The sequence below is a fragment of the Mya arenaria genome, chromosome 4 (assembly GCF_026914265.1).
Source record: "Mya arenaria isolate MELC-2E11 chromosome 4, ASM2691426v1".
In the NCBI taxonomy this organism is placed as follows: domain Eukaryota; kingdom Metazoa; phylum Mollusca; class Bivalvia; order Myida; family Myidae; genus Mya; species Mya arenaria.
In genome coordinates, this window is record NC_069125.1 from 23,576,985 (window position 1) to 23,589,192 (window position 12,208).

The 12,208-nt window shown below is 35.8% G+C and overlaps 2 protein-coding genes across 4 annotated transcripts in view; one reads left to right on the forward strand and one right to left on the reverse strand.

Moving 5' to 3' along the window:
• LOC128231883 (uncharacterized) overlaps nucleotides 1-12,208 on the forward strand; it is a 54,269-nt gene that overhangs the window by 13,421 nt on the left and 28,640 nt on the right. The window lies entirely within an intron of this gene.
• On the reverse strand, nucleotides 798-7,921 carry LOC128231885 (uncharacterized). 3 transcript variants are annotated; one of them, XR_008260447.1, is made up of 3 exons: nucleotides 7,772-7,921; nucleotides 7,244-7,526; nucleotides 798-1,811 (listed from the first exon to the last, which is right to left on the reverse strand). XR_008260447.1 is itself a non-coding variant. In XM_052945138.1 (3 exons), exons 1-3 carry the CDS (start codon nucleotides 7,713-7,715, stop codon nucleotides 1,331-1,333), a joined length of 726 nt encoding a protein of 241 aa, XP_052801098.1. In that variant the 5' UTR covers nucleotides 7,716-7,921; the 3' UTR covers nucleotides 798-1,330. The 3 variants fall into 3 exon arrangements, 2 of the variants coding, with proteins under 2 accessions (XP_052801098.1, XP_052801097.1); XM_052945138.1 differs by having other exon boundaries at nucleotides 7,244-7,479; nucleotides 7,707-7,921; XM_052945137.1 differs by having other exon boundaries at nucleotides 7,244-7,921.

Below are 12,208 nucleotides of genomic sequence, written 5' to 3' on the forward strand. Positions count from 1 at the left end.
TTGCATTACTGGAGCCCTGCACTGCTAAAAATACTTCCTGGCTTGATTCTGGATTTTATATAGCAGGGAATGTTGCAATATTGGATACCAAGCCCTAGTGTTAGAATTTAGACTTGGTCAAACATCCAAGTCTAATGAATGGACATGGTGTAATTTTTGAAATCACAGTCATTCTTATTATTGATGGACACATAACTTGGAAAATATTTTCTTGAAATTTGGTACACATGCTCACACATTAGTCACAATGGCCATCACTCTGGCTGAAATATTCGAGTTATGCCCCTTGATTAATTAAAAAATGGAGATGCATTTCAGGGTCTGATTTTAACTGAAAAGAATGGAGATGCAATTTAGTGCACCTACTTTAGGTTTTCAAACCATCAAGGTTATAAGAAATATTAGGCAACAAAAGAGTCTGTTTTCAATTTTGACCCTAGCATTTCTTTGTGCATAAACTCTAAACTATTTAATAAATATTATCCTATTAAACTTAAATGATCAATTTCACAAGTCCTCAGCACTGTGAAATATTTTACAAGACTTGTATGTAAACTTGTCGTTTGAAGAGTGTTGATATGTTCATGTTGTCATGAGATATCTTGATCATCATTCGGTTTAGAATAAGCTTACACTTGCCTTACGATATCAATTTCTGACACATGACATTAATATCATGATGTGGTAACTATTTGTAAATGCTTGTAAAATTTAGTAAATTGTTCACACAAATCTGTGAGAAAGAAGAAATAGGAACATATAGTAATGTTAACAAGTAAAACAATGAAAACATTTATTTGTAGCATAGAAATTGGAATGCATGATTAAGTATATATGAGGTAATCTTCAATATTCAACAAATAACAACAGATGATAGATACATATCAGGTCTACAAGGCATCTTCACCTTGCAATGCATTGTAACATACTCCATATTAAACCATAATACAACATTTCTGTTTACATTCCAATCCAGGACTTCTGTTTGCAGTGCTTTCCCTTCTTTCACATGTTTTCAATAGTTAGAAAACTGATCAAGGGAGCATACTCTGTTGATCTCCTATTGTTTGCGATTTGTCTCCCTTTGTCAATGCTATATTTTGCAGAAGTCCTATTTGTGGTGCCTGTTGGTGCATTTGATTCACTACTTAGTTTTGCCTGGATAGTTCAACTCTTGATTCTAAACTGTGAAATCATTATACAAACTTTCCAGAAATAGATAGTCTTTGCAGTAATTTTTGTGCAAACTCGGGTTAAAAATCTTGTTTGCAATAAGATATTGGCCATCTATAAGGTGCACACAGGTTTTATTTCACATTTGCATGAGATATTATTTGTCATGTTGATCATCAACAGTAGTTTGTAATGATGCAAAAACTCTGCTGTTATTAATAACTGAAAGGTGGGCTTGATTGTCATTTGCACTCAATGTAACAGTTCTGCGGAAATCTGGGTTTCCTCTTTTTAACTGTGTCCTAATGTGCTTAAAATTCAAAATTTCATTTTCAATATTAAATGCGTTCCAGTCTAAATTTTCACTTTGATGGCCCCGTTGATCATGACTGAAAAGCATTTCAGTTCCAGTTTGTGTAAATTTAACATGCTCCCTTGGTTCTTGAAAGTCCTTGTCAGTGCGGGTAAACTTAAGATGCTCCTTGTCCTCTGTTTGGGCTTTTTGATTGATTTTGCAGAGGTAGTTGGTGTGCAGAGCCCAGGGTTCCGCGAGGTAGTGCCGCACCACTCCTGTTTGTTGGGGGGTGGGGCAGGCCTTTAGGTTGTCATGGATACATTGTAGTGTTCTCTCATATTGCCTGAAAAGTAGAAAAAAATCTTAATTTTTTTATATATTTTTTTAGATCTGAATAATAATTGAGCTTCATGTATTCAGGTGCTTTATTTTCCTTGACTAGTCTTGTATTTGATAAAGCTTAAAAACTTGTTTTTTTTTGGTTAAACAAAAAGAGTGAAGCCTTGGTATTTGATAGTGATCATAAAGAATGATTTATTTATTTATTTATAGTGTTTTAATGAATTATTTGATAGTTTGATTGGTGAATAACTTTGTAATTATAGTCATCATTAAGATATGTCAGAGTATAATTGATGACCAGAACCATGAACTTTTATGTAGAAGACAAGCCTTTTGTGTGCAATGTCAATAATGAACATTACATCTGGTATTCAGGAAAAATGAGAAAAAATAATAATGGGATGATCAATTGACCATAACTATGTATCCATGGCAATTAATGCTTTAGTCAGGAACACAATTTCAAGATATTTGAGATCATAAATTTCCCCTTCACAAAACAACTTTTGTCCATCAGCAAAAAATAATATTAATTTTCTGATTGGCAAAACCATTAATTGGTATCAGTCTTTTTATTTTCTGATTTTTCTCAGAAGATTTCATTTGGTAATTGGTCAGTGTTGGTGTTTGCGATATTACCAGCAGTTTATGTGTGTCTCTCAGGCAATACTTGTGTTTATGGGTCTCCCAAGCTGATTGAAATGACGTTTTTTTCCTGAGATCATCTTTCTATGGCCTGGCTTTATGATTTATGGACTTGATTGAAGACTTGCCCTGACAACTTTGTACAAATGTTCAAAAAACAAGTCCTAATGTAATGTGTTAAAACTGTGCTAAATAGTTTTTGAATGAACAGTTAAGTTCCAAATATGTTTTTGTACTTGATCATTTTTTCCTGACTATTAGATTATAATGATGATAATTATTATGTAGAAATGCAGTCGTGTCCAAGTTTAGAAATGTACATACATAAAATGCCAGGTTTTCATGAAATGCTATTGAACTCTGTAGATAATTATAAATTAGTCGATTTACCCATCTGGCCTCGAATAGTCTAGATAGTTTTCCATCCTTAAAATAGTACTGTCATTCACACATGGTTCTGTTTGTATTAATATGATCATATGTTTATCTAACGATTGGCTCATTAACCTCTGCAGATGTTCAATGTAACATAAGTTATGACTTTAAATAAATTTTATTTTATCTTTCATGATTATTTGCCATTCAATTGGCACTTACAGTGATTAATAGTAGTATAAAACATTGCAACTTTTGTTTAACACTAATAAATGAACAATACCCCTGCAGGTACATTTACAATGACAAATTTTACAATCATTTACTGGATACAGGTGGTTAATAGACAAATGCAAATTAGTAGCTTTTTAAAGTTGATGAAAATTAGTTATGTGTAAATTTTCCTTAAAAGGTTTTGCTCTTGTTTTAAGCTCATTTGTTGTTAAAGTAAAAAAAGCTGTTGGTATGCAATAGCTGAATATTAGACCTTTGTAAGCATAGTTTAATCTTCACAAATTGAAGTTTCACCCAATTGATGATTTCATATTCAGTACATTTTGTATTTAAACAAATAGTTCTTTATATGTTTTTGTCTAGTTTAATTTTCTCTTGTTAATCAGTGGTGATGGCTGAGTGGTGAAGGCTGAGTGGTAATGGCTGAGTGGTGAAGGCTGAGTGGTGATGGCTGGGTGGTGATGGTTGAGTGGTGATGGCTGAGTGGGTGGAAGGCTGAGTGGTGATGGTTGAGTGGTAATGGCTGAGTGGGTGGAAGGTTGAGTGGTGAAAGCTGAGTGGTTACTGCTGAGTGGGTGGAAGGCTGAGTTGTGATGGCTGAGTGGTGATGACTGAGTGGGTGATGGCTGGGTGGGTGAAGGCTTAGTGGGTGATGGTTGAGTGGGTGGAAGGCTGGGTGGTGATGGTTGAGTGGGTGAAGGCTGAATGGGTGATGGCTGGGTGGTGATGGCTGAGTGGTGGAAGGCTGAGTGGGTGATGGCTGAGTGGTGATGGCTGAGTGGGCAAAGGCTGAGTGGTGATGGCTGATTGGTAATGGCTGAGTGTGTGATGGATGAGTGGTGATGGCTGGATGGTTATTGCTGAGTGGGTGGTGGCCGAGTGGTGATGGCTGAGTGGATGATGGCTGAGTGGGTGAAGGCTGAGTGGTGATGGCTGAATGGTGATGGCTGAGTGGTGATGGCTGAGTGGTGATGGCTGTTTGGTAATGGCCGAGTGTGTGATGGCTGAGTGGTGATGGCTGGATGTTTTCTGCTGAGTGGGTGATGGCTGAGTGGGTGAAGGCTGAGTGTGTGATGGCTGAGTGGTGATGGCTGGATGGTGATGGCTGAGTGGGTGGTGGATGAGTGGTGATGGTTGAGTGGGTAGAAGGCTAAGTGGTGATGGCTGAGTGGGTGGAGGGCTGAGTGGGTGGCGGCTGAGTGGTGATGGTTGAGTGGGTGGAAGGCTGAGTGGTCATGGTTGAGTGGGTGGAAGGCTGAGTGGTGATGGTTGAGTGGGTGGAAGGTTGAGTGGTGATGGCTGAGTGGGTGATGGCTGGATGGTGATGGTTGAGTAGGTGGTGGCTGAGTGGTGATGGTTGAGTGGGTGGAAGGATGAGTGGTGATGGTTGAGTGGGTGGAAGGATGAGTGGTAATGGCTGAGTGGTGAAGGATGAGTGGTGATGGTTGAGTGGGTGGAAGGATGAGTTGTAATTTGCTGAGTGGTGAAAGCTGAGTGGTGATGGTTGGATGGTGATGGCTGGATGGTGGTGGCTGAGTGGTGATGGTTGAGTGGGTGGAAGGCTGAGTGGGTGGAAGGTTGAGTGAGTGGAAGGCTGAGTGGTGATGGTTGAGTGGGTGGAAGGATGAGTGGTAATGGCTGAGTGGGGGAAGGCTGAGTGGGTGATGGCTGAGTGGTGATGGATGAGTGGTGAAGGCTGAGTGGTAATGGCTGAGTGGTGAAGGCTGAGTGGTGAAGGCTGAGTGGTGATGGATGAGTGGTGAAGGCTGAGTGGTAATGGTTGAGTGTGTGGTGGCTGAGTGGTGATGGTTGAGTGGGTGGAAGGATGAGTTGTGATGGTTGAGTGGGTGGAAGGATGAGTGGTGATGGTTGAGTGGGTGGAAGGCTGAGTGGTGATGGCTGAGTGGGTGGAAGGATGAGTGGTGATGGCTGAGTGGTGAAGGCTGAGTGATTAGTGTATTGGATCAGAGGATTCAGAGTTTGATCTTCGACCAGAGCTTTTGCAATGATAATAGTACTGGTTAACCCCAGGAATAGTATAATGCTCTAAATCACAGGTATTGATAACAGATTTCAAAACTGTATATGATTATGTTCAGAGGCTCATAGCTTATATTACTTGCTCAATATTACCATTGAAATGCTTTTTACTTGTACTCTACACCACCTAGTCACTTGCAATGCAGTTCTCGACATTGGTGGCTTAATTAGGTAGGAGATATTCTCTGCAAGCTGCATGCTTTGTTCTCCTAATTCCCTCATTTGCTTTAATTGGCCTCATTATTGAAAGTGCCATAGCCAATAATGGAAACCAGTGTTAGCATGTGTGTGTCCTGTGTAATGGGCGATAATCACCATTAGTCTGAATGTAATCTTTACTGATGTATAATGTTCAGTCATAATTTGCATACTATGAAATTGATGGTAATGACCATTACCATTTCTGTCATTAATGGCGAACACTAGGAAATTTAAGCAATGAGATTTGCATACATATGAAATTAGTAGGACAATTTAATAACCCAGATCTTCCACGTTTATTATGATCAGAGATGGTGGACTGCTCTGCCAGCAGATGAATTGTCTTGGTCATATTTATGAAGTGCAAGGTTTCTGACCTTCTCAGCTGGAGGTATGAAGTAGCCTTTACAAAGCCACAGATAATCTTGGCAAATTATTATAATTTCCATCTGCAGTGAATAATTATAATCTGTTTGAAATAACAGTTCATCTTTGGTCAAAGAGCATGTTCTAAAGAAACTGCTGGTCAGAATTAATTGGTTTTGCTGAGGCATATCTGGACCATATAATTATGGTCTGCATCAAATAGAGCTGCAGTCTGCAGAAGTGGGGTAGAGTTTCTAGCCTGGAATTTTCTTTTGCCATAAATAGAATGTAATGAAGACGAAATGACAGACCTTAATTTGTGCATAATGACTGCAAGCCCACTTGAAAAGGAGGGGAGGCATAATGAATGAACTAGCATTCAGTATGTCAACCATGTAATTATAAGCATGTTCCTTGTGAAAAGAATGTATTTTATGTATCCATCTTACTTTCAAGGAATGTTTATAAGTATCTTAATATGATCTTGACTTGACCTTTAATGAAGTTGGGTATGAAATTGGACTGGAAATGCCAAGAGGCATTTATAAAGTTCCTTGTTTAACAGGCAGTAATTTCCAGACGTAGTCCTGCTAGTTTTCATGTCCATGTTCTTTGATATTCATGTATGAACTTCTTTAATTAGATTGTAGATCAATCTGCCCCTTACTTTGGTATTTTCAGGGTAGTTTCAGGTGTTCGAGTGTGCAAGTGTGGGTTTTTTATGCTTTTAGAGGCTTATTGACTTAAACAGATTTGGTCTAGTTTCCCTGAACAACACTATTTTTCTTAACCCTGACTTAATTTTTTCGTTCATTTGTAGCCTTTCTGTGCTAATACTGCAGTAAATGAAATGTTAAATGTTTGAAAAGGTTAAGCTTTAAACACAGTTTTAAGTCTGCTGGTATACCAGTCCTCTGTTTTTCTCAGCTTCCAATGTTAGAAACACATTTTTTAGGCTAAACCAAACTAAGATAAAGTTCAATAATCTACGGAAAAAACAATAGATCCCACACACAAAAAGCAAATCCATATATAACACACTTCTGAGGTCATCATGTTAATAACTCGTATTAATGTGCGGGGGAGGCTGCTGTAAATATATGATGCAAAGCTCTGATAGAGTACGTTATTAAGCAAATATTTGATCATTATCAAAGGCCTGTTTCCATATTGGACCATTTCAGCTGTTCTGCATTGTTTTAAGTATAATGAGATAATACCAAGTAATATAATCGAAATCTGTATGAACTTCAAAGAGGTTATTAATTAAAAGTGATGAACACATGCTTATAATCATATATATACATGTGTGAATATATCATTTTTTTAAGGAATAAAAATAGTATATTATAAATTTAACTCTTTTATGTAAAAAAAATGTTTAAAAAATAATTACATGAAAACATTGAACCCTCCAACTATTGTGGCCATCAATATTTTATTATTTTGATGTTCAATATTTGATGGAATTTGTTTATACAAAAGCTGTTATTTAAAAAAAAAAATGTAACAGTTAAAATGTAACAGTTAAAAAATTGTGTAATATGTAGTTAGCATAAAAACCCAACTTACTGACAATGGTATTCCTTATACACATTTTGTATAAAAACATTTTTATTTTTCACATATGTTAATGTTGGATGTCCTTTTCTGTAGAATATTGAAAGCCCTAAACAATATTCCAATTTGGATTGAAACTGCAATTCACATTCTGTTTCTGTATGTCCCAAAAATGTTGAAACATCTTCACTTAGTCCACACTTTATCCAAGATAAAATCAACTGTGTCATCAATATCCCTTTCAATGTCTGTTTGTGGATGAAATTTGGCATCTTTATTTCCAACCTCATTTTGACTTTAATCAACAATCAACAATTTAGTAAACTTTTGAAATCAGTTTGTTAAAAAATACTTTGTAATACTGTAGCAGCTTTTTATCATTTTTAAATACAGTTTTGTGATAACAACTATTTTTAAGTACACTTTTCAATACTGTTGCTACTTCTTAAAAAAATTCAAATACCCTGTATTATACCATAAACATTTTCAAATATTATGTACTGTTTATATTTATCCTATTTTAAATTCTTGTTATTATACTTTTTATAATTAATATTGTCACTTGATCGTTTTAACTGGCTTGTATGAAGAACAGAAGCTATGAACAACTGACACCCTGCCTATTGAATTGCTAGTGATCATTTGATTCCCGTGTTAGCTCAGCGCTAAATTTAAACACCACTACTGTCATTGAGGAGATATTGAAGGCTAGTGATATAGTCCTCTGTACCGTCAACTGATGCTGGGAAGATATTGAAGGGCTGATTGGCCGAAATACTCTCAATATTGCGTATGGGCTTTATTTAGTTTTTAACATTATTTTCATATCATGATGAGAAAATGGTGCAATTTGGTCGATCATTATTGGGAATCCCATTGGTAACAGTTTGCCCATTGACGCACAGCCTGGTTGCAAAAAAAGTAATCATGAATTATAAGTGTTCTTATCATGATGAAATTTGCATAGTCTTGAATGTGAAATGACATAACTCCTACTCATACAAATACATATCTTTTTTGCTCCCCCATTCAAGTTTTTTTTGTTGCAGTGTTTAAGTTAGTATTGTAAATTTTGTTAGTATAAAAAACCATTAGGCCACACCAAATTAATGTTTAGTTCCTCGGATTTTTGCCAAAAAAAAAATTGGAGCGAGCGAGCGAAAAAAAATTAAATAATTTTTGTCAGTTCATAAAAACCGAAGCGAGCGAAGAGCGAAAAATATATTTTTCCTTATATTCAATATAAATAAGAAAGATTGTTCAAAATAATTGCCCTTAAACCCATTTTAATGCCATCTTGAACTGAACCTCTAATGGACATTGGGAAAATGTCGGAATACATACTATTTATTCATCCGTGTTTAGTACAAACATTATATGGATAAATCTAATTTCTTAAATAATTAAAACGTACTTTAATATGACGATCATTCATAATAATAAATACGGTAACCCTGCTTTTAGTAAAAAGTTTGAAACGACTTATATAAATCTACCTGAATCAGTTTAACATCATATGCAACTGTATTTAGACATAACTTAAGATTGATTTTGGATTTGAAAAAATAATCACTTACACAGGCATCATCAAGCATCAGACTCCATATAACATAGACTAAATTTTGATTTTATTATCACAGGAAATGCAATGACATGTACTTATTAAAACAAAAAGAAGGGTATTTTTCAGAGTACTTTTTTTGATATTTTAGATGTTTTTATGCACCAGCCAATTGTATATGCCCCCCCCCCCCTCTAAGTCCGGAATAGCGGGGACTTTAACCTCTGGTCTCTCAAAACGCGGGTAAAATACCCGACCTGCAAAGACACATTGCTGGTAAAATCCCTGCCAAATGGCCCCGCAACCCCGAATACCTATGTGAGGCCCATTCCCGACTATTTTCAATATGAAGACAAAACCACATTCACTAGGCACTGCGGCGCCACCTAAAAGGTAAAAACACAGCCCATTGCCTCTGCTGTCCCCTGGAACAAGGGCGATGGGTGGGCTGGGCAGTGGTTACAATTGACAAGTGCATTACAATCCCGGATTATGCTGCAAATAAAAACAAAATAGAAGGTGATAAACTTAGGCTTACTTATGTTGAGGTATATCCAGACCAGTGTTTATATCGCTATTTGTGAAAAGATATTTGTTCAAAACTGTAGTTTTGTCAGAATTTGATCAAAAATGAGCTTGATACATCAATTTGGACCAAACAATCACTCATGTTCCAGTTAAGTTGACCTGTCATCTTCAGCATCGTGGTAACGAGGTAAAATTTTGGTCCCTTGTATTATGACTTGAATAAAATAGTACCAAGTTGATCATTCCGATTTCCATTCAAAACGAGTCACGATTTACGCAATATAACGCTACCAGTCTCAGATACACATGCTTTATTGCATAATGATTGCTTTAAATAATGATCCTTTAGTGCATGAGACGATCAACAATGACTTCAAGCATGCTCAAAACATATTTATTGTCAAAAATAAGATTTAATTTCCAAACTTCGAGCCACATTGTTTATACCGGAAGCCGCCATTTTGATTGAATTTATTGAAACCCATGCTAAACTGATCGAGATACAGTATAAAAACACTACTCATCGGTAACTTCCCTTTACAAAAACACGAAAACTAGCGTAGAAAAATTATTCTTGATTATTTTTAGCCTTTTAATAAATTATTGCCTGGAAAAAATCTGCTTGGCAATCAAAATGGAGGTGCGTTAAATCTGAGGAACGAAATATCAATTTGGTGTGCGCCTACATGTATGTGGTTTTGAATTTGACAGTAATATGTTGTGTAAGTGAAATCCTATCAAGTTATTATAACAGCAAGTAATTTTCAAAGCAAGTCATTTTCTACTTTTACACCAGGGGCTCAGTAAGCGAAATTTTATTTATATACAAAATGAACATTATGAATTCTCTGAATAACAAAAGCTCACATAGCACCATTTTAAACAAATCCCTTATATTGAGATAAAGCTTAGTGCACATTTTTATTTTGGTCTAAATTTTGTAATATAGTATTAAAATAGCCATGATAAACATTTTTTTTGTTTTGCAAATTAAAGTTAGTCAGTAATTTAGGGTACATCAATGTGTAAACACTTAAGGTATCTTGAGTAGTTAGGACCAGAACCCTAATTGATATGGTATGTTTATAAAGCATAAAATGCTTATAAAGCAGACATGCTAAACATATCGTATGAATAATGTATCAGTTCACTGAAATATATTTTTACCATTTTACCTAGAAATTTAAAAAAACACTTAAATTTTTTGTTTAATTCATAGTCTTTCAGACACGCCTAGCGGTCGTCTTTTTTCCGATTTACTGGAACTACTGTGATTTTTGTGTTATGTGACCTGAAGATGTGGTATTTGTTTACAGTTACAGTGTGGTTATAGTGTCTATATGATTGTGTCTGCGACCAGTATGTTTTGGCAGACGGCTTCATAATTCATATGTTAGAATGATCATAGCCTGGCAGACAGACCTGTTACCTGGGACTGGTGTTCACTGTGCTATTATTGGCACAAAAATAGAGACTTCAGTGTTTTTTTTGAAGCTTCCAGAAGGCATTGTCTTGAAAAAACATGATGCCTTTTTGAAACAGAAAAATTATATTTGGCACCAAAAGTGTTTTAACTTGAGAAGTCTCGACAGTTGGCCTGGCAGACTGATTCCTGTTTACTTAATGTGAACCTTTGGAAGCTGATTATATTAATCTTGTTTGTTGTTATTGTTGTTGTTGTTGATTAGGACAAAAGGTTGTGGAATTCTAATAGCCTTGGTGTTGACAGACTTTATGTTAGCTTGCAAAAATTCAACCTTGGCCATTTGAAACTAAAAAAAACTATATATTTAAAGAATATTTATATAAAAACAAAGTTCACAAGTTGTTAGAGACTATATGCACATGTGTATCAAGGCCCATTACTCTGGATTTGATAACTGTTGAATGATGCCCCTATATGAATGGTAACAAACAGACAGTTGTATCAGCTAGAACAGTGCTCCTGTTGTATAAAAATGCTACCATTGAAAAAGAGATTAAGCGTTGTATATGTAAATATATCTTTGTTTTTATATTATATTCCTTCATTTTAGTTTCCAGGATGAAAATATTTGATAAATCTTTGCTATTATGTTTCAAAATTACAAAATACAGATAATTGGCAGAAATGCATCAGATGTACGAAGTCTTCTTCCATTATGTATCATTTTGAATAACATTGTTCTTGGCATTTTTAGCTCGACTATTCAAAGAATAGGTGGGCTATACTACTCGCCCCAGCGTCGGCGTCGGTGTCGGCGTCAGCGTCCGGTTAAAGTTTTAGGGCAAGTTCGGATTTTCACTTGTAAGTCCAATACCTTTCATTCAATTGAGTTAATACTTCACACAGTTGTTCAGGGCCACCACAATGATGAGGTTAGATAACTCCATATTATCCTTTACACAGATTATGGCCCCTGATTGACTATGAAACTCAGGTTAAAGTTTTAGGGCAGGTTGGGATATTTATAAATAACTTCTATACCCTTTGTTCAATTGACTTAATACTTCACACAGTTGTTCAGGGCCATCACACAATGAGGTAACATAACTCCATATTATCCTTAATACAAGTTATGGCCCCTGATTGACTTAGGTTAAAGTTTAAGGGCAAGTTGGGATTTTCACTTAAAACTCCAATACCATTCATTCAATTGACTTAATACTTCACACAGTTGTTCAGAGCCATCACATTATGAGGTTAGATAATTCCATATTATCTTTTATACAAATTATGCCCCTTGATTGACTATTGGACTTAAGTTAAAGTTTAAGGGCAGGTTGGGATATTTATTAATTACTTCTATACCCTTTATTCAATTGACTTAATACTTCACACAATTGTTCAGGACCAGCACCCAATGAGGTTACATAACTCCATATCCTTAATACAAGTTATGGCCCCT

What these genes read in the sequence shown, in the direction of transcription:
- LOC128231885 (XM_052945137.1), bottom strand. Translation starts at nt 7,521, where the DNA reads ATGAGGTTGGAAATAAAGATGCCAAATTTCATCCACAAACAGACATTG. An exon ending in TATAAGGAATACCATTGTCA is followed by an intron (nt 1,812 to 7,243) that starts GTAAGTTGGGTT and finishes TCTACTTTTCAG; the next exon opens with GCAATATGAGAGAACACTAC.